We start from the raw sequence: 27,586 nt of genomic DNA, 5'->3' as shown, positions 1-27,586 counted from the left end.
TGCATCCACAGCCAAGCTGCCATTTGAGAGCCATGTTCGGGTTGGTTACAAAGTGGAATTCATTTTTTTTCCTTTTTACTGAGGTGGTTGATCTTGACAATTAGAATTCAACTTAATGAATATTGGCTAGGAAATTACTAAGACTAGCAATAATAGTGGGAGTGAATAAACTACAGGTTTAGTGATCACACTGGAACATCTAAAATAAAGGACCATTCTCAAGTGTCCCATCATTAACCAGAACAGGTGATTTGGGTTGAGGACGTACCAGTGGTATCTGTGTGAGGGAAGAGAGTTTGGAGCTTAGAACCACTTGGTATGCCTTTTACTTTAAGAGAACTTCCTATAGCAGAAGGCGCAGACATATTCTTCATTTGTTTCTCTTTATGAGTTGTTCCTTCTTATTCAGATCAGGTCTCAGCACAATGATGTAGCATTTGGGGAAGAAGATACATCCCAATAAGCTGGCACTGGAGGTCAAGATGGAGAAGACTTCCACAGCCACCATATATTTCCCCTTGGTGCTCCAGTAGGTTGGGACAAAGGTCATCCACACACTACAGAAGACCAGCATGCTGAAGGTGATGGATTTGGTTTCATGGAAACTATCTGGTAACTTCCTGGCTAGGAAGGCCACAGTGAAGCTCACAGCTGCCAGCAACCCCATGAAGCCCAAGACACAGTAAAACATGGCCACTGACCCTTCGTTACATTCCACAATGATTTCTCGAGTTTCTGAGTGCATATCAAAATCTGGGAAGGGAGGAAAGGTTGCAAGCCACACAGAACAAAGAGTGGCTTGAAAGAGGGAGCAAGAAATTACTATTGAGCTGGCCAGTCTTCTCCCCACCCATTTCCTCATCCTGGACCCTGGCTTGGTAGCCACGAAGGCTAGAATCACAGTGATGGTTTTGGCCAACACACAAGAAACAGCCACTGAGAAAATGATGCCAAACGCAGCTTGACGGATGAGGCAGGTCCCTTTCTCAGGTCTTCCAATGAAGAGCAAAGCACAAAGGAAGCACAGGAAGAGAGAGACGAGGAGAATGTAGGAGAGGCTGTGGTTGTTGGCCTTCACAATAGGTGTGTTCTGATGCTTCACAAAAGTTCCCAAGACCCAAGCTGTGCTGAAAGAAAGGGAAAGAGCAAAAATAGCCAAACTAGTCCCTAAAGGCTCTTCATAAGACAGGTAGCTGACGTCTTTTGGAAGGCATGAGTCTTGGTGTCTGCTAGGGTAATGATCTTCATGGCACTGGAAACAGTAATCCATGTCTGAAAAATAAAATTTTGGTTGCTGTACAAGGTAGACTTAAGTATGCTGCTTCTGTTTTATGTTTGAATTGGCATTTTGAGGTTGGTATGCATTATTTTTGTTTTTGTAAGCACTTTGGATCTTACTTTGTAAGTGAGAAGTGGGATAAACTGTTCCAATAAATACAATACATAACAAAATAGAGTGCAAATCAATCAGAAGAGACTGGAATGAGGAATGAGATTTTGAAATGCACAGATGAGTTTAGACTCTACTTAGCCAGTTATACTTGTGGCAAGTCATACTCCAGTTGGGTACCGAAGCTGCTGGAATTTTAGTAGTCAACTGGGCAAGGGAATCCCTACTAAATGAGTGGTGATCTTCTACCCCTAAATATAACTCCCCTCACTGCCCTTGACGGATATGTTGTATTTTGTTCCTCCCGCCCCCCCATCAAAGCAAATACTGTACGTAACAGTGCCCATACTGTACGTAGCAGTGCTTCAGGGATTCTGTCCAACTTTATCAGTATCTTTGCATAAAAGTGAATAACATCATGGAAATGTGTTTCTATTATACTATTCATGATCCAGATCACAGTTCATATATTCCATTAAGTATATACAACTCGTCTTACCCTTCTGGTCTGTAATCTTCCCTTGTGGACACGGAATACAATCGTAGCAGCAAAATGGTTTCCCTTCTTTCTTTGTCTTACTCTGACCCAACAGGCACGGCTCATTACACACGGAAAGGGGCAGCGTCTGTCATCAAGGAAAAGGAAGAACATTGAATCATTCAAAACATACTTTGGAACTAATTGCTTAATAGCCAAGAGTTCTCTTTCTACCTGTTGAGAAATGGCTCCTTCACTCCCCCCCTTTTTTTCCTTTTTCCTCCTCTCCTCCCATCAGGTATCATAGATTTGGAGGACTTTAGAGATGCCAGATGAACCATCAGGAAATGCTACCTGACCTACAGGGAAAAGATATCTTGACCCAGCCTAACCAAGTCAAAGGAGGGTGGGGTCTGGGATCTGATAAATTGCTGGGAGTGAAGGGGCGAAGTCTATTATCTCTTTCCTTCTGCTGGGGAGCAGGCCTCTTGCCTGGGCTGTGAAAGCAACAGCCATTTTTGGACCATGTGCTCAGTCATGTGAATTCTGAGAATTGCAACCTTCTTAGTTTTACATGCCTACCCTATGTTCAACAACTCCTAGCTAGGCTATGTTAAGAGATAGAGTTAAGAGATTTATATTGCTTTTGCTTTGGAACCCCTTGCTCAGTGGTCAGGAGCAGCAGTGGCCTAGTGGTTAAGAGCAGGTGCATTCTAATCTGGAGGAACCAGGTTTGATTCCCTGCTCTGCTGCCTGAGCTGTGGAGGCTTACCTGGGGAATTCAGATTAGCCTGTGCACTCCCACACATGCCAGCTGGGTGACCTTGGGCTAGTCACAGCTCTATGGAGCTCTCTCAGCCCCACCTACCTCACAGGGTGTTTGTTGTGAGAGGGGAAGGGCAAGGAGATTGTAAACCCCTTTGAGTCTCCTACAGGAGAGAAAAGGAGGATATAAATCCAAACTCTTCTTCTCTTCTTCTTCTTCTCAATCTGGTGCTCTGCTAAAAGATCATTGGGTCTTTTATTTTTAATAAATACTTCTAAAACCTTAGATGTGGAGAATGGTTCTCTGTACCACAAATGCCCCGCTGTCTTGATTGCCCTATCTAAAGAGGAGGGAGAGGAAGGCTGAGCAGCTTTTCCTGAAGGACCTCTAATCTAAGGCTGATTCCGCACGGGCCAAAAACAGCAGTGTGAAAACGGTGTGAAAACAGTATAAACCCTTTTACACTGTTTTAAACCCTTTTACACCATTTTCACATCGTTTTCAAACTGCTGTTTTTGGCCCATGCGGAATCAGCCTAACCTTTGGAACCCAGGAGAGGGGAACCAAGGGGAAACTGAGACAGAGGACTCATGGTTGGAAAGAAAGGTGGGGAATCCTGATCTTCCCCAGTGGGCTGTCCTCAGATAATCAGGTGGTGCAGTGGTTAACCCAGAGAGGAAGCTAGCCCTCCCCAGGAAAAGTTGGCAACTCCTGGGAGAGTGCAGAAAGCAGGCTAGGACCTGCCAGGCAAAGCAAGCTCATTCTGCCACACTACCAAAGTAGAAAGATAACACTTGGCTACCATACTCTTGGTATCAATTCAAAATCAACAACTTCTACCATTCTTGGAGTCTTTTACCCATACCTTACAAGTCTAGAGCAATATGTACACATGCCCTATGCTTTCATAACTCCCTCTTTGCTTGGAGGATCTAAATGTTTTTCTGTTTCACTGGTGCTTTTATGAGAATCATAATGATAGGGAATCCTATACGTGCTACATTTATTCATACCTTGCTATGGCTCATTCCACACACGCAGAATAATGCACTTTCAAACTGCTTTCAGTGCTCTTTAAAGCTGTGCGGAATAGCAAAATCCACTTTCAAACAGTTGTGAAAGTAGTTTGAAAACGCAGTATTTTGCATGTGCAGAAGGGGCCTATGTTTATTCAGTCAGAATTCCTTGACTGAAACTCATTGACACTTTGTTGGAATTAGCTTTACCTGATTGCCTGCAATAGCAATCAATTTTCCACCCCTGACTACATGCCCCCAGGCTAGTAGTTACACCAGCTGGAGTAAATGTGTGGTACGAAGTCACCATGTTCAATGCTTTCTCATCGTTTCTAGCTAAACCTAGAAGTTGTTTCACTACTTTTCTAGAAATGGTCTAGGAATTCTCCTGATCTTCTTGAGTTTTAGCGTAGAAATTGTGGAATTTAGCACAGAGATGGGGCAATTCCTAGCATAGAGACTGGGGGATTTTTGTCTACCACCGGAGGGAGAAGCTAGGCTAGCAACCTAGTTGGAAGAGATATACTTCAGAAAATAAATGATAGCCCATGGTTCTTGAAGTGTGTGGATCATACCTGGTTGAACCTGCTGGGCCATATGATGGCCTCTTCGTGGACAGTGAGCACTTTTTGTGAGGGAGCCCCAGGGTTGATCTTCCCAACTTTGACCCTTAGGAAGGACTGGTTTGGAAACGTGACCCAATTTATAATATCAAATCCAGTTTCGAGCTCTCCATTTTGGTTGAAGGCAACCTGTGTCCCAGCGCTGTTATTGAACAAGACGCCTCTCAAAAAGAGGTGAAGCTAAGGAAGCAGGGGAAAAGCAAGCATTAGGCTTTAGCAAATCGTGGGCCTACACAACAAGGACTATGTTGTCTTAAAGACAAATATGAAGAGAATCAAATGCTCAAGTTGAGAGAAGTGCTTTCAGTTACCGCTGGAATGAAAATAGCATGAAAATCAAAAGAGACGAAGGAGCTAAATACCATGCTCGAAGTACATGATTACCAAATAAATGGCTGGCACGGAGTAGGTTAATCCCTTGGACCTATTAGGGATGTACACCCCCAGTTGCACTTTATTGGAGTTGTGTTTACTAGACCCAATTTTTTTTCAGAAAATCCAAAGAAAGGTTGGTAAAGGTTGGATTATGAGGTCCACAGAGTAGCCCGATCCAACCTCAATTGTTCCCAATGGAGGAAAAATGAAGGCTCATAAAATTGGACTTCCTGATCTAAACTTAATCAGACTTTGCAGTCTTGTTGGGAGGGTCAACAGCAGCTATGCTGCAGATCCGGTGCCTCTATCTTGAAAAACAGCCCTCCACCCAACAGCATTGCAAAGACGCTGTATCAATTTTCATGGTGGGAATTTTCTCTCTGATTTTCAAGCCTATGGGGGGGGGGGATGTTTCTTAGTTCTTTTCTATTTTGTATTGTGGTATGTTTTCATATGTCTGGTTACAGTGAGTTGTAGTCACAGTGCTTGACCAAACTAATTTCAGAAAGCATGTTCGACATATCCAGTGGCCATGAAATAGAAACTATGGGAGACCTAGAACACCATCATTCATAAAACCAATTTTGTGAAGATTCATCTTACTCTTCAGTCTAGTACATATTGATGTACCTACATGTATGGAGAATTTTCTACCTATAGATCAATCAGAATGTACTAAAATGGCTGTTGATCCAGAAACTTCCCTCTCCCTCTCTCTGTAACCCTATCAGCACACTCTTCATCTGCCCAAGAACACAAGGCAACTGGCTATCAAAAGGAAGCTCAAGCCAGAGGCGTACCAGGGATAAATGGTGACCAGAGACAAATTGTTTCCAGAAGCACACCCCCCCCATGCCTGGGGGTGAGACTCCACCCCCATCGCTGCTGCTCTGCCCACCCCCTGCAGGGCAGGGCTACCCCAAGCTGGCAGCCAACAATCCCTTATGCCCTCCCCTCCAGGGAGACCAAAAGAGACCAAAAGTCCCCAGCCTCGGAGAGTTGCTTTTATAAGCACTGAGCCAGGGGGCTCAGGGAGTGGGGCCACTCCCCCACCCAACCTCTGGGGGTGTGGGCACACCTCACCATCGCCCACTCCAGGTCTCAGTGTTTATTAAAGCAGCTCTCTGAGGTCAGTCTCACCTGGCCTGCCCAGAGGTGAGGGCAGAAGGGGCTGGCAGGGGGGGAAAAGGGGGCCAGAGCCGGGCATCCTTGACCCTGCCAATGTCCATGTTGATGATGACATGGGCGGGGTTGAGGGCGCTCAGAGACAATGGCAGTAGGAACTCCTGCTGCCTCTTTGTCTTCGAGCGCCCTTGACCCCACCCATGTGTCATTGTCAGGGGTGCTTGGAGATAACAAGGCAGCAGGAAGTCCTGGTCTTTGAGTGCCCTTGATCCTGCCCATGTGTCATCAGCATGGGCAGGGTCGAGGGCACCCTGTTTTGCCCCCCCCCACTGCCATCTTTCTGGTCACGTGGAAGCCAATTTTGTGCCCCCCACATGACCAGAAGAGTGGGGACTGGAGCAAGAGGTACTCCTTGTCCCTAGGCAAGTACACCACTGGCTCAAGCTATTTTGTCTATGTTGTCTTTGAGATGATGGATACAATGAGGTTTCTGGCCTTGTTCTACTCAGGGTATTACCAGAAATGGCTGTTGATTCAGAAGCTTCTGCCTTCCTTTATTGCCCATTACCGATTGCTTGAATCTATGTAATTGCATGGCATGTAAGGCATAGGCTACAGCATAGACAGCATCATACACACTGCTGCTGTGGCCAGTCATGCTCATTTCAAAAACGGTCTTGGGAAGATCCTCCAGTTTCTCCCACCCAGTGCAAATTTGCTCTTCATTCACCTCCTCCATGGGTTCAGACAAAGAACAGACAAATGCATTTTCCCAGAAGTCTTTTAGGAAGCCATCTTCATTGTCCACTGTAGGGTTTCTCATCTGCAAAAATTCTTGGAATCTGATCAACTTCTTGGAAGGGATTGAGAGAGAGATTGCCCCATGTATGAAGTGTATGCTCCATCCTCTTTGAGAGGCAATTGATGTGAACTCCATCTCAGCAGTCATAATCCAGACTTTTGTCTGCACAGGTTCATTGTAAAATACTAAGAAGTTCAGCAATGTTCTCATAACTGCCATGGTTTGACTTTCGCCACAGACAACGACTACATTGGCTGAGCTTCTCATGGCAAAGCTAAACAATTCCTTCCCTTCTGATATCATATCTGCAATCGCAGTGGAAAAAGTTAAGGAGGGAAATTTATCTATGAAATCAAAGCAGATGTTTCTCTTGAAAAACATGGGAAGCACATTGTGTACAAAAATTTCCCCATTGTCATCATCCGTATACATCACCCCAATCCATGTCCAACTGAAATGCAGCAGTAATTGGAGAATCCCCATATATTGATGGGCCCAATTTGGAAACATATGGTGGAAAGAAGAAGGTTGGCTTGGGTCATTCTTAAGTGGAGTAGAAGCATACGTTACCTAAGAAAAGAAGGAGATGCAAAGAACCATTACAAGAATAAAAATTAATGTATGGTAGGCACTGGCGTAATGCCCATTGGGCAAGGTGGGCAGCTGCCCAGGGCATCACCTTCTGGGGGGCATCAAAATGCTGGGTTCGTTTTTGGGTATTTTAGTGGTTTTCCATTTTGGGCCTGCAGGGGGCGCAGTTTTTAGGCTAGCAGCACCAAAATTTCAGCGTATCATCAGGAGACTGTCCTTATGCTACCCCCCAGGTTTGGTTCAGGGGGGCCAAAGTTATGGACCCTCAAAACTGTAGCCCCCATCTCCTATTAGCTCCCATTGGAAACAATGGGGGGATGGGGCACCCCCTTTGGGAGTCCATAACTTTGGACTCCTTGAACCAAACCTCACCAAACATGGGGAGTAGCATAAGGACAGTCTCCTGATTATATGCTGAAATTTAGGTGCTGATATGTCTAAAAATTCACCCCCTGCAGGCACCAATGTCCTGGTGCAAAAAAAATTTGGTCGTGGTGGAGTGGCCGCCCATGGGGGGGGGGCATCCAACTCAGGTTTTGCCCAGGGCTACAGTTTGCCCAGGGCTGCCTCGTTATGCCCCTGATGGTAGGGGGTTGAATTGCCAACCTGTAACAAATGAATTCCAATTCTGAGTTGGATGCAGTCAGCTTTCCGCCTCTGTCTTGCCTAATTTCTCTCTGTACACCTTTGCACAGAATTTGGGCCTGTACAGAATCCCTAATGAACAGATCAGCAAATATATACAATCAAACCAATACTAAAAAAATCTGAGGCCAGCCAAGCCTACGAAACATGGACTGTATATATAGTGACACAAGGCAATGAACTAATTGGTATATGCAATTAGTTTGAGTATAAAGCCAATTTCTTAGGTTGCCTATTTGCCCTCATTGTATTTTTTGTTATTACCTTTATATCCAGTTGAATATTACTGATAATATAATCACAATATATCTTTATGAATAATCTTTATGAACGGTTTATGAATTATCTATTGACTTTATACTCTAATTGCATATACCAATTAGTTCATTGCCTTGTGTCACTATATGTACAGTCCATGTTTCTTAGGCTTGGCTGGCCTCAGATTTTTTTAGTATCAGAACCCCTAATGCCCAGCAGAGTTCTTTTTGGCAGCCCACGGGGAATTTTTCGACCTTTCTCACCAGCAGAAAAAAACTGGCTGGATACATCTTTCCATTTCTCATCTCACTGAGCCTGCGTGAAGAATTCAAAATGTATGGCTACAGGATTGTTCCTCCACGGCATGTTCAGTTAGTTAAAGTCAATGCACCAGAGCCCAGGGGTCGGGAACCAAACTCATCGCGAGCCTGTCATGCAGCTCCCTTCCCGCTTTGTACTGTGGCTCTCTGCTAGCGCGGCTGCCCTTCAGCAGAGGCATTTTGGGTCCCAAATGGTGCCCAAGACCAAAAAAACCCTCCGGGCAGCCCCTAGCGGAACCCAGCTTGCTAGAAAGTGGCCATAGCGGCCATTACCCATAGCCCTGTGGCCTCCCTCTCTTGCAGCCACTTGACTCTTACTCCAGGCTGGTTCAAACTTGCCCGTTCAAGGCAACTGGCCAACCCTCTATAGAAGCTTTCTTAAAGAGGCAATTCCCCAAAAGTTTGCCCAAAGGGGAAAGCAGTCTTTAATCAATCTTTGGGAAAGTGCCACTTTAAGAAAGTCACATAGAGAGGCTGGCTTTCGCCAGAAGCTGGAGCAATGGAGTGGGGAGGGTGAGGGGAGGAGGGGAATGATGGCTTGCTGGCCAGTTGGCGGGGGTGGGGGCAGGGTGGGGGTAAAGGTGGGGGGTAAGAGTGGGGGGCAGGAGCCTGCTGGGGAGGAGGCACCCTCCCCCTGTTCTGGAAGGGGGGAGGAGATGCTTTGCCATCGGCGGCAGCTGGAGCTGCAGAGCTAGGGCTGGCTGGGTGTGGGGTGGGGTGGGGCAGCGTCGCGGGGCTGGGGTGAGGCTCCCCAGCTGCTACCACTGGGTCCAAATGGCTCTTTGGGTAGCAAAGGTTCCCGACCCCTGATCTAGCCAAATGCTTACAAAGCAAAGCCTTTATTGGCATACATAGAACAACAGCAACAAAACACAGCAAACATAGAAATTTTAAAAGGGCAAAAAGGATAACCTCAGATATATACATATTATTACTGGCTCTGAATTATTTCCATAACAAAGCTTGCAACCCCTTCACAAAAAACAGAATCAGAATTATTCAACAAGAGAAATAATCTAATCGAATCTGTTAACTCAGATTGGAAGAGAGGGCGTAGATTGACATATTTGGATCTAATTTTAGCAAATTTAGTGCAATGTAATAGCTGGTGAGCCGCAGAGTTTGGCCAGGGCAGATCCACTTGAATTAAGCAGAGATCTACAAGGCAACCCAAGGAGATTTTAGATTTTTCTCCCAAGCCAAGGAACTGTCTGGATACCACATCTGCCTCTTAGCATGTTCATTTCTGACTTTACCCAGCTTTTCATGAAGCATTCAAAATGTATATGGATACCGGTCAGTTTCCTCCATGGCCATGTTCAGTTTGTTAAAGGTCAGAGCGCCATATTGCCAAATTCTTACCAGAAAATAGATACATTCATAAAAATCACCTCAGCCAGAAATACAAACCAATGATTAAATAGCGAAGATGATACGATATAACAATAACAATTTACAATTTACAATGTGAATTTTTAAAAAATTAAAAAAACATTCTTAATAGCTCAAAGGGTCATTTTGGAATTATAGCATAAAAGTATCTGGTTCCCACTTGATCCTGTGGCAAACCACAGGCTGCCACACCTTACAAACTTCTTCATAATACTTAGCAATCTGAGAAACAGAAAGTTTAACATGTCCTCAGATAGAGACATTTTAATCTTCTTCACAGAGGCCTCAGAGATTCTGTTCAGGAAAAGGGCAATACTCTTGGAGCCAGAAGACATTAGGAAAGGGAAACATAAACAAAACAAAAAAAACTAAGGATTTCTGCATTGTCAAAACTTTCATGGCGGATTCAACTGGTTGGTGGGCTTTTCCCAGGCTGCAATATTAACGATGCGTCCTGGAAGATCTTGTTCCTAACATTTTTGCATCTGTGGCTGGCATCTTCAAGGAGGTGTATCACAGAGAAAAGTCTATTTCACACTGTGTCACAGTGAGGAAGGGAGAAAATTTGAGTAGGGTATATTGTCCATGTCCCAGGGTGGGAACCAATCATTAAGTGTTTAGGTGGAACTTGCTATGCAAAGGTGTGGTTGAGTGCATTGTATTAGCGAGGTGGGGTTATCAGTCTATTTTTTTAAGTACTGGTAGCCAAGCTTTGCTAATTTTCACGAATCTCTTCTTTTGTTGAAGTTGTCTTGATGTTTGTGAATTTCCAATAGCCTCCCACAATGCAGTCTGACATGGTAACCTTCTGAATTGTCAGAATTTCAGTGTTTTCAAATAGAATGTATGTCCAGTTTTGTCCAGTTCAAGACACCTATTTCCCTGGAATTGCATGAGCATACTCTCTTTGTACCTGCGGTATTTTTGAATTAGCTGGCATGGCAGAGGAGAAGTTTTAACACCTAGCAATTGTGAAGGCTCTCCACCTTAAGTGCTTTTATTTCTAGAAAGGAAAAATAGGCAGCTGGAAGCAAAAATGTTATCTCTAACTAGGAGGTACTCTGACTGTTGGTGATCTTAGAAAGTTCAGTTGGCATTTGATGGCCCACTGTGCATGGAACTCTTACCTCAGGGCTCTTTAGTGCGCAAAGTGCAATTCTCTACCTGCCCAAAGCCCCAAGCTGCTGGTCTTTGGGCCTTTGCAGCTCCTCATGCTCTTAAGTCTGCCCATCCAACTCCTCTTATAGACACAAAGATCTAATCATACTAGTAACTGCAAGATAGAGCATGATCCATCTAGCATTTGAGCAATTATTTCTACCATAAACATAAACAAGAGAGATGGGTACAAAATGGACACCTTCTGTATACAAAGCATCAATTGTCTTCCTTTCCAGCTTTCTTCATGGTCAATTACCAACTCCCATACCTAGTAACGGGGAATTCACTTCATCTTTGCTACTTAGGAGAAGTGGTCAAATTGACCCGCTGGTGTGAAGACCCTCTTCTTTATTTCAAATGCAAGAAGAGAGAGCCAAGATCATTTCCCAGACTCCCAAAGCAGCTATTGGGATGGCACTGACCTCCACTTTCTAAGACAGTATTGAACACATACAGAACAAAGGAGACTTCTACGAACTTTAAAATTGCTAGCAGCATCCCGTGTGGTTGTTGAGGAAGCCAAGGAACAGAGAATCTTGGCCATTTCAATTTCCTCGTTATAAACATTGAAGGGGCCTTTGTTTGATTGTTGAGTGTTTATATTTCCCTTATGAGAATGTCATCTGCATCATGAGGCCCTTCTGCACACACACAAAATAATGCATTTTCAAACCACTTTCACAACTGTTTACGCAGTAGATTTTTTGCCATTCCGCTTTAACTTCAAAGAGCACTGAAAACAGTTTGGAGTGCATTATTCTACATGTCTTGAGGAATGAGCCTAAAATTAAATGGCCAAGGGAATAGAGACATCTTTGGGTGAACTGCAGCTAAGTAGCACAACATCTGCTTTGTATGCACTGATTCCTGCCCTATCTCTAGCATTTCCATTTCAAATGAAGAGGTGGTATATGGTGGGAAAGACCTCTACAGGGAGCCAGAAATGCAGTTGCCTATCAGAGTGGACCATACTGACAAAAGATCCGACTAAGCCATAAGGCAGCTTCTCGCATTTCACATTGCTTTTTTTTGGAGGTTACATTCATTGCTCAAAACCCATGATCCCATTTTGTTCCATAGTCCAAAAATCAGATTCCTGAAGAAACATTTTCATTTTGGACAAGAGTTGGCAGCACGAGGCAAAGCAGAATGTGCTTCTGTTTCTGCTATGCCTCTTTCTACCTAAAACCATAACATCATCACTAAAAGAAAATACGAAGTGTGAATTGACAGCCCACGACTGAAGCACACTCATTACCTGTATGGAATCTTGTAGATGCTCAGAATGGTTGCCATGTGGTGAGCAGAACTAATTACTCCAGCAGACCCCAATGGCAACAAGTAGGTTCTGCTGAGGAGCTGCACCTCAGTTGGGGATGAATCTGCCCGATGGGAGAGGGAGTTCCATGGAGGCCTGGTAGATCCTGCTTGTGCACAAAATGGCTGTTGTAGAGGCTGAAGCGGCATTGATGTTAGGTAAGAGTGAGGTTTTCATTGATCTCCTGAACAGCAAATACCAAAGCCAGGATGTGCTGATAATTCTGAGTCAGGACCCTGCAATTACAGTATATATTGTGGGAATTGAGAAGTGTGTTTCAAACTGTGTGTCATTGGCTAGTTTTCAAATTCTACAGGTATCAACTTCTCAAATCAAAATTCACAACTGGAGTTTATTGCAGAAGATCTCTTCATGCTGTCACCCAGAGATTTTCCAAACCTTAAAAGCCGACTTTAGAACAGGAATGCACTATATCCTGTTGGGGCAAACAAATAAATCATGCTCACCCCTCTGTGAACAGGGGCACATGGCAAATATCTTGAATTATTAACTGAACCCCAACAGAGATGGATTATCACAAGGGGCCAGATCCAATACCTTCCATCAGCCATTACAAAGGGGAGTGAATTTACTTATCCATCCCTCTCAGGATGGGTTTGTCCACTGTAAACCAAGTGGAGACTCTTGCTCACATTATTCTTGACTGTATCGAGATGTGGGGCATTAGGAATTTCTCTCCCAGGCTGGCTAGACAAATCTAGAAGAGTGGCTCTGAAGCTGCTCTGTTTGTGGAGCTTCTGTTAAACAACACAGATGCTCTTGGAAAAGTAGCAAGATTTATTTTACAAGTGACAGAACTTTCTAGAAGTAATGTATACTACTATATATACAGTCTTCCTGTCTGCATTTTGAATGTACTCTTGATTTATACTTCATAAATGTCTGGCAACGCTCTAGAGCCCTATTTTAAATGGCTAATAAGGTTGTTGTTATTTATTTAAAGTCATATATGCCTGCCAGCAGCAGCTAAAGATGGATTTGTTCCACAATGAAGGTGAGAATTTCATTGGAAAATATCTGGAGACTTTAAAAATCCCACCCCAAAACCAACATTTTACCAGCAGTGAGTTGTGAATCAGGTTCAGATACATATTCACGCTAGTACTTCTTTGTTTTAGCAGTTTCTTCCATTCGTTTGCAGTCTGCCTTGTGCCTATGAGCTACAGAAGACACTGAATACATGTTGGAGTTTTTTTCCTGCAACTCTGTGCTCCAGCTTATTTGATTGAAGTTCAACAAAAGGTCACACCATTCATTGGCAAAATAAAGGCATAACTCATCCTCTGTTGTGTCAAATTCGTTGGTTAAGTCCTGGACTGAAAATATTTTGTATTTACTGTATACATTTATATATTTACTTACAATTATTGTTTACTATGTAGGATTATTTGGAACAGACTCAAAAAAAGAAGTTTTTTCAAAGACAACAACTGATTGAACATTATGAAACCTTATAAAGAGACAGATCTCTCTCATATCACAACAGAATAGTCTCTTTGTAATGATGCTTCTCCCAGCCTAAGATCACCTGTTTACAGGAAGTGATGGGGCATGTGTGAGCCCGTCTTTTCTTCTTTAGAAGTAGACAATGCAGGCTTCGGGGTTGAAGGGAGGAAGCTCTCTCATCCACCCATTTTAAGGCTCATTCGCACATGCAGAATAATGCACTTTCAAAACTGCTTTCAATTATCTTTAGAAGCTGTTGAATGGCAAAATCCACTTACAAATGGTTGTAGAAAGTGGTTCGAAATGCATTATTTTGCGTGCGGAAGAGGCCTAAGTGTCTGCAAATCAACTGCAAGAGGATGTTAGTTGGAGTGGTAAAGGAAGGGACTGCTTCTGTCAGTCCACAGGAAATTCAGGCAGGAGATCATCTCAACAGAAAAAAACAAACAAACCCAAATGGGGCTACAATAACCAGTGAATTAGAGCAACTTAGTTCTTTTAGCTGCTAGAGGCAGATTCTAGCACGAAAATTCCCACCGTTAGTTCCTTTATGTAAGCTGCAGTTCTTGAGTAGCTTTCCTGGATTGCAGGAAAGAGAGTAGATTGTCGTTTCGCTACCCAGTTTTTTAGAATGAGGACCCCTTCTAACCTCAAATAATCATACTGACATTCACTCCAAGCCCTTGGCTGTACTGTAATACAAACTAACCCATTATCAACAGTTATGAGGATTCCTTAGTTCCTTGAAATAATATTATAGCCCCCTTAGTGCGGAAACCAGGCTGGGAGCATAAGGATAAACCGCAATATAAAACAGCGCATATCGGAATTAAAACTGCATTAACACTACGGTTGCTGTGAATAGTCGCCAGCAATTTCATAAGATCATAAGAACCTTAGCCTAAAGTGGTTTCATTCCAGTTCTTTAGACCAGCACCAGCTACGCGAAGGCATGCCAGGTGCCTTTGGGGAGCTCAAGTGCAGGATGTGAAAGCAAGGAGCCTTCTGCTGCTGCTGCTGCTCCTGAGGCACCTGGTCTGCTAAGGCATTTGCAATCTGAGATCAAGGAGGATCAAGATTGGTAGCCAGAGATTGACTTCTCCTCCATAAATCTGTCCAAGCCCTTTTTAAAGCTATCCAGGTTAGTGGCCATCACCACCTCCTGTGGCAGCATATTCCAAACACCAATCACACGTTGCGTGAAGAGTGTTTCCTTTTATTAGTCCTAATTCTTCCCCCCAGCATTTTCAATGAATGCCCCCTGGTTCTAGTATTGTGAGAAAGAGAAAAATTTCTCTGTCAACATTTTCTACCCCATGCATAATTTCATAGACTTCAATCATATCCCCCCTCAGCTGCCTCTCCAAACTAAAGAGTCCCAAATGCTGCAGCCTCTCCTCATAAGGAAGGTGCTCCAATCCTTCAATCATCCTCGTTGCTCTTCTCTGCACTTTTTCTATCTCTTCAATATCCTTTTTGAGATGTAGCAACCAGAACTGAACACAGTACTCCAAGTGCGGTCGCACCACGGCTTTATATAAGGACATGACAATCTTTGCAGATCGCAAGAAGGGAGCAATTATTTGGAAGAAAGGCAGAGGTTTCCAATTGTGTCTCATTAGAAAAGACAAAGAAGAAAAGCTACACTCTAAAACACTCTAAAACACTGACATGTGTAGGAGCAACGAGTCTCAGAACCTAGCCTAAAAACTGCGGTCCCTGCAGGCCCAAAATGGAAAACCACTAAAATACCCAAAAATGAACCCAGCATTTTGATACCCCCCACAAGGTGATGCCCTGGGCAGCTGCCCACCTTGCCCAATGGGCATTACGCCAGTGTACATAATATACTCCATTAACAACACTGCAGAATCTTGAGAGCGATCTGGGGCCTATATAATTAAACTTCAGCAGAACACATTTCTCTCTCTCTCTCTCTCTCTCTCTCTCTGTGTGTGTGTGTGTGTGTGTTTATTGCTTGTAAATAGATGGTACATGCGTGTGTGTGTGTTAGGCAGCAGAATCTGATCTCCTAAATAAAACCTGTGAAGCAAAATGACAAGACACAAGAACTTGACAAATATTTTTTTAAAATATCTTTTTTTCAGAGTGTAACTGACAGTAAATTTAAATGCCACAAGAGAAAAGTACAAATCATTCCTTGTCAGACCTGCCAGATAGAAGAAGAAGAAGAAGAAAGGGATGCTGAGGAGTGCAGGAAGGCCTTAAAGGAGGAGAATGGAGGCCAAGGAGGAGAAAAGGATGTTTGGATGAGATCCCCTCCTGCAGGAGACTCAAGAGGTACTTGGTGGGATAAAAGTGGACATAAGCCCCAACCATTTTCTATTTGAGTCACAGGGACAGTGCTTTAACCAAGGTGGACCCATGTGCATCAAACATGTGTTCATAGAGAGATTTCCATGCTTTCCAAAACAAAAACCAGAATAGTTACACTCACTCTGGCTCATTCGCACATGCGGATTAATGCACTTTCAAACTGCTTTCAGTGCTCTTTGAAGCTGTCTTGAGGAATACTTAAATCCTTGCAAACAGTGGTGAAAGTGGTTTGAAAACGCATTATTTTGTATGTGCAGAAGGGGCCTCTGTTAAAGGTTACCATTTGCAATGACCTCCCCAAAGGAGATGACTTGCTTTCTCTTCCATTGGTAAAGAAAGATGTGGACAGGCATGGGTCAGCACAAACTTAGGCATCAGTTTTTGGAACTGAAGGGTCAACAAGAATTGAATTCCTTCTGACTGTTGATTCTCAGGAGAAAATGGTGGGTATATATTTTGCCTCAAGCTCTGCAACTGTGGAAAGTGTGACATCTTCAGTATTAAGGAAGTGTTAAGAATGCATCAATAGAAAGTGTGAAAATAGTGTTGCTTCCTCAGCCAAACTGCCATTTGGGGGGCAGTTTCAGGTTAGTTACAAAGAGGAATTCATTTTTTTTCTTGTTACTGAGGTGGTTGATCTTGGCAATTAAAATTCAACTCACTGAATTTTGGCTAGGCAATTACTAAGACTAGCAATAATAGTGGGAGTGAATAAATTAGAGGTACATCCCTTAGTGATGACCCTAAAATGAAAGACCATTCTAAAGTGCCCTATCATTGAACAGAACAGGTGATTTGGGTTCAGGACCCACTGGTGGTATCTGTGTGAGGGAACAGAATTTGGAGCAAAGAATCACTTCGCATGTCGATGACTTTAAGATACCATCCTACAGCAAAAAACATGAATGTATTCTTCACCTTTTTTGCTTTATAAGTTGCTCCTTCTTGTTCAGATCAGGTCTCAGCACAATGATGTAGCATTTGGGGAAGAAGATACATCCCAATAAACCAGCACTGGAGGTCAAGATGGAGAAGACTTCCACAGCTACCATATATTTCCCCTGAGCTCCGATGAAGTCGCACTAGCCCAAGGTCATCCAGCTGCAGAAGACCAGCATGCTGAACGTGTGGGAGTTGCACATGGTTACTATCTGGTAACTTCCTGGCTAGGAAGCCCACAGCTCAAGCGGCAGAGCTGGGAACTCAAAGCTCAGGAGAAGTAAAACATGGCCACTGACCCACGCCGTTACATTCCACAATGATTTCTCTAGTTTCTGAGTGCATATCAAAGGAAATGGAAGGAGGAAAGGTTACCAAGCCACACACAGTGCAAAAAGAATGGCTTGAGAAAGAGGGCAGGAGACCACTATCGACCATTAGTTCCTCCAGACGATTCCGAATCTTGCACCCTCGCCCGGTAGCCATGAAAGCTCAGAATTACAGTGATGGTTTTTGGCCAACCACGCAAAGAAACAACCACTGAAAATGCAGCCAAATGCAACCTTGGCCGGATGAGGCAGGTCCCTTTCTCCAGATCTTCCAAGGAACAGCAAAACCTGGGAAGCCTGGGAAGAGACGAGGAGAATGTAGGAGAGAATGCCGGTTGTGGCAGCCACAATAGGCGTGTTCTGGTGCTTCACGAAAGTTCCCAAGACCCAAGCTGTGATGAAAGAAAGGGAAAGAGCAAAAATAGCCAAACTAGTCCCTAAAGGCTCTTCGTATGACAGGTAGCTGACATCTTTGGGAAGGCATGAATCTTGGTGTCTGCTAGGATAATGATCTTCAGGGCACTGGAAACAGTCATCCATGTCTGAAAAATGAAATTTGGGTTGCTATACAGGTATACTTATGCAGTGCTTCAATTTCATGATTGCATTGCAATTTTCAGGCTGGTGTGCTTGACTCACATTATTTTTTGTTTTTATATGCCACTCCCCCCCCCCCCTTACCTACATCCTTGACCACTGCACTCACCTGGAAGTGTCCTCTGTTGCCCAGGCTGGCGCAAAATGTTGCACTGGCATGGCCGAGGGCAGGTCAGTGGTGGGGTTGACCTTAGATCACTTCCAGTGCCCAAATGGACTCTGTACGGCAGCAGAAGCACTGGTAGAGGTCCGCCGCGCTTTTTGTGGTGTATCTCTATTCTCCCTTATGGGTGAGTTCTGGGTTTTTTTTACCGGGTTGCACTTTTAATCTTCTTGTGAGGAGTCCTTTGAAGGGTGTGGGTTGCCGTTCGGTGATGAGCGTAGTCTTGGGCTTCTTTTCTTAATTGAATGCTCAAATAACTGCTGATTTGGTAATATTCTATTACTATTACTGGAGGTGATGCACAATCAATAATTTATATTTTATCTTAAACCTTTGTATTTGTATACCTTTTATCTTAAACCTTAATGTCTAAATATTTTTTACCTCAGGATTTTACTACACAGTTGATACAGAGTATTGTTATGCCAAATAAAGGCTTATTATTATTATTATTATTATATTCTATTACGGAAACCTTGAAGTTGTTATTAATCACAACATTGTCATGAGAAACCATTTGCTTATCATTAATCCTGAATTTATAAGTACTGAAACCATTAAAATCTAACTTTCTCAAGGGTATACATTCATCTTTTGGGGCAGCAGTGGCGTAGGAGGTTAAGGGCTTTTGTAGAAGCTGTTTGAACTGAGTGTTGATTGCCGGCTCTGCCGCCTGAGCTGTGGAGGCTTTATCTGGGGAATTCAGATTAGCCTGTACACTCCCACACACGCCAGCTGGGTGACCTTGGGCTAGTCACAGCTTCTCGGAGCTCTCTCGGCCCCACCTACATCACAGGGTGTGTGTTGTGAGGGGGGAAGGGAAAGGAGATTGTAAGCCTCTTTGAGTCTCCTGCAGGAGAGAAAGGGGGGGGATATAAATCCAAACTCTTCTTCCTCTTCTTCTTCTATTGTTCATATCAACAATAACAGAAGCTAAAGGCAAATCTGGGACTAACTCGGATTTAACATTTTAGCCCAAAGCTCTAGTATTGCGATTTACTGCAATGGGTGGTTGTAAAAGAATTTATGGAGAGCCAGCATGGTATAGTGCAGGGGTAGGGAACCTGCGGCTCTCCAGATGTTCAGGAACTACAATTCCCATCAGCCTCTGTCAGCATGGCCAATTGTACGGATTACTTACTCCATAATAATAAGAAAAGAAAGGAAAGAAAGAAGGAAAGAAACGATGTTGTTTGTTCATCAGCTGATAAACAGACAAAAATATCTGACTATTTTACAGCAGGGTGGAAACCCAAGGATACTATAAAGTATGACGTCCCAATTACAAATCGCTTTGCAGTATTGGACGATAGTTATGGGAACAATACTACTCTAGAGGAAATACCAGAGAGGCTTCTTGTGAGCCTTCAGAGATGTTGTCCAGCAAAAGGGCAATAATCTTAGAGCAGGCGACTTTAGAAAAGGGAAACCTGAAAAAAGAAAACTCAAGGCTTTCCACTTCTCTGGACTTACAGGGCAGATTCTCTTTGCCCTTGGGGCAATTTTTGAATTGATTTTCCAGCATGGTGAAAGGGAAGGTGTAACACCTGCATAACATGAATGCTCTCCTATGGCTTTCTTATGGCACGAAAAATAGGCAGCTGAATGAAAGCTGGACCTACAGCTAGGACATGACATTAATGCTGGTGATCTTGAAAGTTCCAAGCAGTATTCGATGGCCCATTACACCTAGGTCGATTCCGCACTTGCGTTATTGACCTATGTTCAAGCTGCCAAATCCAAATCCAAAACCTTTATTAGGCATAAAACCAGTGCCAAGGATTGCAAATACAATACCAAGATCATTATTGCTCAACTTGCAGTACCCAGAGCAAAAACATAGCAACAGCTTCAGAGATTTCAACACTAGAGCTATTTAGAAGCTCAGCCATTTTTATTTTATCAGAAAGGAGCATAAATCCTGTTGGTAACACAAGTTCTCAAATCGGTTCTGATGTTGTTGTACTTTGAACAATGAAGCAGAATGTGAGAAAGTGTATCAGTTGCATCAGGACAAAATCGAAAGCGACGCTCATTTTGTGGAATACCAGAGAAGCGACCTTGAAGATGTACTGATGGAAAAGAGTTACACCTTACTCTAGTCATGACCCATCTGCAATTGTAATTAATAAGTTGTTGCAGGTATATAGCAGGGCTAGATTTCTGAGGGATAATCCCAAAGAATATTGGAGAGGAAGAGCTTTGCGCTTTGCTCAGGAGAAATTGGTACTCTTGATTAAATAATCTAGTCTTTAAGCGATGGTAAATCTCCGGAGCGGTGAGCATTTGTAGGGCCTCCCAAGAGAAGCCCAAAGAAAAGATCTTTTTTTTCAATATGTAGCCACCATTTCGAAAGCTGAAGCTCTCTCATTTCTAACTGGGACAAACTGTTAGGGTCAGTGCAGAAACAAAGACGCAGCCAAAACTTAAAAGTTACAACCCATGCCCTTGTTTCTAATAAATGTTGCCCTGATTCCAAACAAAGAAAACCATAGGGGACACAATGCGGGGTGCATTCGACCTAAGTGCTCCGCACAACCACTGGGGTCAACGTGGTTTTGTACCAGCTTTGCCCCATGTAACGGTCAAAGTTCCGAATCCAGTGGGGAACTACTACTTTTTTGGGGAACCACGCTCGAACGCAGCTTCATTCAGTAAAGTGCAGAATCTCTGGCGCCAGGAATTGTCGTTCATCCAATCACAGCTGAGTGTTTCGGGCCTGCGTAGAGCTAGAGAACTGCAGCGGCGAAAATCGCACCAAATTTCTGACAAGAGGGGGGAGCTATGCAAATCTCATTCGCATCTGTACGGCGCTTTGTCGCGTGGCCTCTATGTAGCTCCTACATAGGTTTTTTTAAAAAGGGAAACGTTTCCCACCGTAGAACAGTAGCCAATCGGAATGGAGTGGCAAAGAGGCACAGGATGATCCCACCCTCCGAGCTGGGATCAAGCTGGTTGCAGTGGGGAACAACAATGGCTTCGACATAGGTCAGTACCCTTCTCAGGGAACTGGGTCGAACCTATTTTACTCGTGTGCGGAATTGCCCCCAGAATGCTTTCTTTGGGGTTTTTCAGGGTTTCTTCAGTTCATAATGGGTTTGCAATGGGGTCTCCTCGTATTTTTTTTGTGTTCTACACATGAGGAGCCTTTCTCTGCCTGCTGTGAAGCTAGCTTGCTGATCTCAGTGGAGCTGGGGAGCTATCTCTTCCCCCCCTTTTGAGTAGCCAATGGCGGCAAGAGGCAACTGCCCTGCTGAGCAAGGCAAAGGGGGAACACCTCTTGCTAGGAGCATCTGCCCAGCAGAGCCCCTCAGCGAAGCGGAGCTCCAGTACGGGGCATCCACCCATGAGAGCTTCGCCATGATGCAGACGCACTCAGACCAAGACCCATGCAAGGCCTCACGCTTCCGTTTTGTTTAATAAAGTGGCTATGGCCAATCAATTTGTTCCAGCAGAAGTGTTGTGTGGTTCTTGGGAGAGGGCTTCGCCCAGGAGGTTCCAACTCTCGGACGGCAACACTCCTCACACAAAATTCACACAAGAGAATGAGCAAAGGAGGGCAAACCCCATTACTGGTCTATAAGAGCCACTAGATTTCATATCACATCTAATTGGAGAGAGTTTTTTTCCCATTATTAAGGGTTTATAGCCTCCTAATTAGACCGTCACCTGCATCACTAACAGAGATATCCTTTAAATTAAAGAATAGGGACATTTTTGGGTGGGCTGCAGCTCAGTAACATAACATCTGCTTTGAATGCACTGATCTCTGCCTAATCTCTGGCATTTCTATTTCAAACAAAGAAGTGATATATGGTGGGAATGATCTCTACCTGGGAGCCTGAAACGCAGCTGCCTGTCAGAGTAGACAATACTGACAAAGGATCTGATACAGTATAAGGCGGTTTCCTGGGTAAGAACATAAGAACATAAGAACTAGCCAGCTGGATCAGACCAGAGTCCATCTAGTCCAGCTCTCTGCTACTCGCAGTGGCCCACCAGGTGCCTTTGGGAGCTCACATGCAGGATGTGAAAGCAATGGCCTTCTGCGGCTGTTGCTCCCGAGCACCTGGTCTGCTAAGGCATTTGCAATCTCAGATCAAGGAGGATCAAGATTGGTAGCCATAAATCAACTTCTCCTCCATAAATCCGTCCAAGCCCCTTTTAAAGCTATCCAGGTTAGTGGCCATCACCACCTCCTGTGGCAGCATATTCCAAACACCAATCACACGTTGCGTGAAGAAGTGTTTCCTTTTATTAGTCCTAATTCTCCCCCCCAGCATTTTCAATGTATGCCCCCTGGTTCTAGTATTGTGAGAAAGATAGAAAACTTTCTCTCTGTCAACATTTTCTACCCCATGCATAATTTTATAGACTTCAATCATATCCCCCCTCAGACGTCTCCTCTCCAAACTAAAGAGTCCCAAACGCTGCAGCCTCTCCTCATAAGGAAGGTGCTCCAGTCCCTCAATCATCCTCGTTGCCCTTCTCTGCACTTTTTCTATCTCTTCGATATCCTTTTTGAGATGTGGCGACCAGAACTGAACACAGTACTCCAAGTGCGGTCGCACCACTGCTTTATATAAGGGCATGACAATCTTTGCAGTTTTATTCTCAATTCCTTTCCTAATGATCCACAGGATAGAGTTTGCCTTTTTCACAGCTGCCATGCATTGAGTTGACATTCCCATGGAACTATCAACTAAGATGCCCAAATCCCTTTCCTGGTCTGTGACTGGTAGCACTGACCCTTGTAGCATGTATGTGAAGTTCAAAAAAAAAAACCATGAACCATTTTGTTCCATGGTCCAAAACAATCCTGATTCCTGAAGAAACTTCTTCCTACAAGAATTAACCTTTGAGTGGCAAGCACAACATACTTCTATTTCTGCTGTGCCTCTTTCTACCTGGAAACCATAACATCATAACTAAAAATCTAAAGGAATGCGAATTAACAGCCCATGACTGAAGCACACTCGTTACCTGTGGAATCTTGTAGGTGCTCAGAATGGTTGCCATGTCATGACAAGAAGTAGCCCTCGGTCCCCCGATGGCAACTACTGGATTGCTGAGGGAGCTACACTTGTAGTTGGGGATGAATCTGCCCTGTGCAGAGAGGAGTTCCATGGAGGCCTGATAGGTCCTACTTGCGCTGAAGTAGCTGTTGTAGAGGCTGAAGCCAAGCGTGATGTTAGGTAACAGTTGGGGGTTTTCATTGATCTCCTGAACAGCAAATACCAAGGCCAGGATGTGCTGATAATTCTGAGTCATGACCCTGTAATCAGATTATATATTGTAAAACTGATAAATGTGTTTCAAAACGTGTGGCATTGGCTAAATTTCGAATTCATATATGCCTGCTAGGAACTTTGGACTAAAAGACAATGTTTGTCCCCAATGAAGGGAATTGGGGAATTTCACTGGAAAATACCTGGAGTCATTAAATCCCCCCCCCCAAACCACTGCATTACCAGCAGCCAGTTTTCCAATCCAATCCAATCCAAAAGCCTTTATTAGGCATAAACCAGAAGTACCCTACATTCCAAGTACAATAACAGGATCATTGTTATATATCATGTAGAACATGGATTAAAAATGTAGCAGCTGCTTCAGAAATTTCTACATTAGGGCTGTTCAATAGCTTAGACATTTTTAGTTTGTCTGAGAGAAACATAAATTCTAGTAAAGCTCCCAGATCGGTTCTAATATCATTATACCTCGAACAGTAAAGCAGGATATGAGGAATTGAGTCCATAGCATTGGGACAGTACCGACAACAACGCTCGGTTTGTGGGATGTTAAGGAAACGACCTTGAAGATAGACAGAGGGGAATGAGTTGCACCTTGCTCTTGTCATGACCCATCTGCACTTATAATTAACAAGCTGTTCTAAATATACAGCAGCCCAAAACTTAAATGTTACAGCCCATGCCCTAGTTTCTAATAAATGTTGCCCTGATTTCAGACAGAGCACACCATAAGGGACACAATGTGGGGTGCCAGATATCTTATATAGGAAGTTTGATTGGATACGCTCCAGGTTCTTGTGCCAAGCTTGGATCCAGACAGGAATACCACACAATAGGTACTGGACCACCTTGGCATTAAACACCTTCAGTGCTGCTGGAATAAACCTCCCACCATGGATGTTAACAAATTTCAGAACTGCAGTGGACAGATTCTTGCAACCTTTAATAGTATTGCTCCTATGAGTGGTCCAGCTTAACTTATGGTGAAATGTTATCCCAAGGTATTTGAACAATTTGACTTGCTCTATGTCAACCCCTTGGATGGACCATCTCATGGGTCTAAGGATGTTGGAAAAGACCATTATTTTAGATTTCACAGGATTTATAACCAACCTGTTATTTCGGCAATACTCTTCACATTTGATCAGGGATTTTTTGAGACCTAACCTTGTTCTCGATAGCAAGACTGCGTCATCGGCATGAAGGAGGATGGACAAAGGATCACCATTCAGATAAGGACAGCCAGTTTTCAAACAGGTTCAGATACATAGTTTGTGTGTTTCTTTGTTTTACTTGGTTTTGTTCCATGCATTTGCAGTCTGCCTTGTGCCTATGAGCCATTGAAAGGCACTGAATAAATGAGGGTTTTTTTCCCTGTAACTCCACGTTGCAAAGTACCTCTAAGCTTATTTGATCGATTCAACAAAATAACGCATGATTCATCTTCTATTGTGACGAATTCATTTTGTTGAGTCCTGAATAGGGTTGGTCAATACTAAAAAAAATCGGTAAAATTCGGATTTGGGTATTTTGGGGCATAAAATGATTTGTATGCCCGAATCCGAATCATAGCCAATTCGGATATACCCGAAAATTCGGGTAAATCCGAAAAATTTGGGTCCGTTTTATTATTTTTTTGAATTTTGGGTGTTTTTACACGTTTTGGCCTGCAGGGGACGCAATTTTGAAGCTAGCGGCACCAAAATTTCAGGATATCATCTGGAGACTGTCCTGATGATTCTCCCCAAGTTTGGTGCAGTTTGGTTCAGGGGGGGCAAAGTTATTGACCCTCAAAAGGGGTGACCCTTCCCCTATTGTTTCCAATGGAAGCTAACAGGAGATGGGGGCTACACTTTTGAAGGTCCATAACGTTGGACCACTGAACCAAACTTCACCAAACTTGGGGAGTATCATAGGGACAGTACATTTATGATACCCCGAAATTTTGGTGACAGTAGCTCTAAAACTGCACCCCTCAATAGGTCAATTCAAAAGAAATTTCCCCAGATTCCTGTGCTCTGTAGTAAGCTGGAAGTCTCCATTGTATTAATGGGAGCTCTCTGTGGGAGGGAGTTGGGGAGCACATTTCTCATGGTAAACCCACAAAACTTTCAGGGTGTCTTCGTAGGAGAGTCTTCTTCATAACACCATCCAGGTTTGCGACCGCTGCTTCAAGGGGTTCAATGTTATGGGTAGGGTCCATCTCCCCATTGCCCCCCATAAGCAAAGTTCCTCAAACCTGGCTGGTGTCATCCAAAGACTCTCCTGAAGATACCCCGAACATTTTGTGACTGTACCTTGATAAATGTGCACCCCACAGCCCTCCACTCCAGAAATTCCACATTGACAGCAATGGAGATGTCACTGCAGAAAAAAGATCTTTGGGCAAATTTTTGTGGGTTCCTGCAGTGGCACATTTTTATTCATTTCAGTACCAAAATATCAGGGTATCATCAGTAGACTATCCTCGATGACACCCCCACGCTTGCGCAGTTTGGTTTAGTTGGGCCAAAGTTATGGACCCTCAAAATGGTAGCCACCATCTCTCCTTAGTTGTCATTGGAAACAATGGGGGATAGAGGCCTCTCTTTGAGGGTCCATATCTTTGGCCCCCCCGAACCAAACTGCATCAAACTTTGGGGGTGTCATCAGGACAGTCTCCCGATGATACCTCTGAATTCTGGTGCCACTCGCTTTAAAAATTCCGGTTTTCATGTTTCAATCGCCTCCTGCACATAAAGCTCAAGCTGGAGTGAGTGAGCGGTGAAACACGCAAACCAGCATTTTTAAAGCTAGTGACACCAAACTTTCAGGGTAACATCAGGAGACTGTCTTGATGATACCCCCAACGTTTGGTGCAGTTTGCTTCAGGGGAGGCAAAGGTATGGACCCTCAAAGGTGTAGCCCCCATCCCTCTATCAGCTCCCATTGGAAACAATGGTGGATAGTTGCACCCCTTTTGAGGGTCCATACTCGAACCAAACTGCATCAAACCAGGTGGGCAAATATCAGAACAGTCACCTGATGATTACCCCCCCGATAATTTGGTGCCAATACATCTCAAAATGCGTCCTCTGTAGGTGCACTTCCAGGGTTTCTGCCCAAGCTCATTTGTTCTGCAGTGACTTCTTAGCTGTATTGCTGTCAATGGGGAATTTCTGGTAGAGGGCCGTGAGGTGCACATTTCTGAAGGTATGGTCACAAAACTTGTGGTATCTTCAGGAGAGTCTCTGGATGACACCATTCAGGTTTGGTGAATTTTGCTTGAGGGGGTTTAATTCTATGGGATCCAAAAAGGTTAGGGTCCATCCACCACTCCCCCCTGATGTAAACTGCCCAAAACCTGGATGGTGTCATCCAGAGACTCTTCTGAAGATACCCCCGAAAGTTTTGTGGGTTTACCATGAAAAATGTGCACTCCACAGCCCCCTCAGAAATTCCCTATTGACAGCAATGCAGCCAAGTCACTGCAGAACAAAGAATCTTGTGCAAATTTCTAAAAGTGCCTGCAGGGGGTGCATCAGATGGATCGGTACCAATATTTCAGTGTATCATCAGGAGACTGTCCTGATGATACCCTCCAAGTTTGGTGCAGTTTGGTTTAGGGGGGCCAAAGTTATGGACCCTCAAAAGGGTAGCCCTCATCTCCTTAGTTCCCATTGGAAAGAATGGGGGATAGGGACACCACTCTTGGGGGTCCATAACTTTGGTCCCCCTAAACCAAAATGCACCAAACTTGGAGGGTATCATCAGGACAGTCTCCTGATGATACCCTGAAAATGTGGTGCTGATATGTTTAAAAATGTCTCCTCTGCAGGCCGAAATGTGAAAAAACACCAAAAAATAAAAACGCAATTCGGCTGGTAATCCGAATCCCATGGATTCGGATCTGTTAGGATTCGGACAGCTCAGATTCGGCCCCTGCTCGTCCGAATCCATCCGAATCCGTGCAGATTCGGTAAAAATTCGGATTTGGACTGTCCGAATCTCCAACCCTAGTCCTGAATTATGTTGTATTTAATTGATACATTTATATTTCCTTGTAGTGAATGTTTATTGCATAAGACACTTTAGAACAGACTCTATTTTATGAAAAAGACCAAAACTTCTTAAATGTAAGACATCTTATAAAGTCAGCTGGATCTCTCTCATAGCACAACAAAATAGTCACTTAGGCCCCTTCCACACACGCAAAATAATGCGCTTTCAAACCACTTTCACAACTGTTTGCAAGTGGATTTTGCT

At 43.8% G+C, this 27,586-nt stretch overlaps 1 protein-coding gene across 1 annotated transcript; it reads right to left on the bottom strand.

Annotated features, from left to right (window-relative positions):
- Positions 1 to 370: 370 nt before the first annotated feature.
- On the bottom strand, positions 371 to 23,234 carry LOC125440569 (vomeronasal type-2 receptor 26-like). The gene is made up of 5 exons (XM_048510440.1): positions 23,076 to 23,234; positions 6,291 to 7,145; positions 4,226 to 4,453; positions 1,890 to 2,016; positions 371 to 1,272 (listed from the first exon to the last, which is right to left on the bottom strand). Exons 1-5 carry the CDS (start codon positions 23,217 to 23,219, stop codon positions 371 to 373), a joined length of 2,256 nt encoding a protein of 751 aa, XP_048366397.1. The 5' UTR covers positions 23,220 to 23,234.
- Positions 23,235 to 27,586: the final 4,352 nt, after the last annotated feature.

This window comes from Sphaerodactylus townsendi, linkage group LG11 (assembly GCF_021028975.2).
Source record: "Sphaerodactylus townsendi isolate TG3544 linkage group LG11, MPM_Stown_v2.3, whole genome shotgun sequence".
In the NCBI taxonomy this organism is placed as follows: Eukaryota; Metazoa; Chordata; class Lepidosauria; order Squamata; family Sphaerodactylidae; genus Sphaerodactylus; species Sphaerodactylus townsendi.
This window is presented reverse-complemented; position numbering and strand designations above follow the sequence as displayed.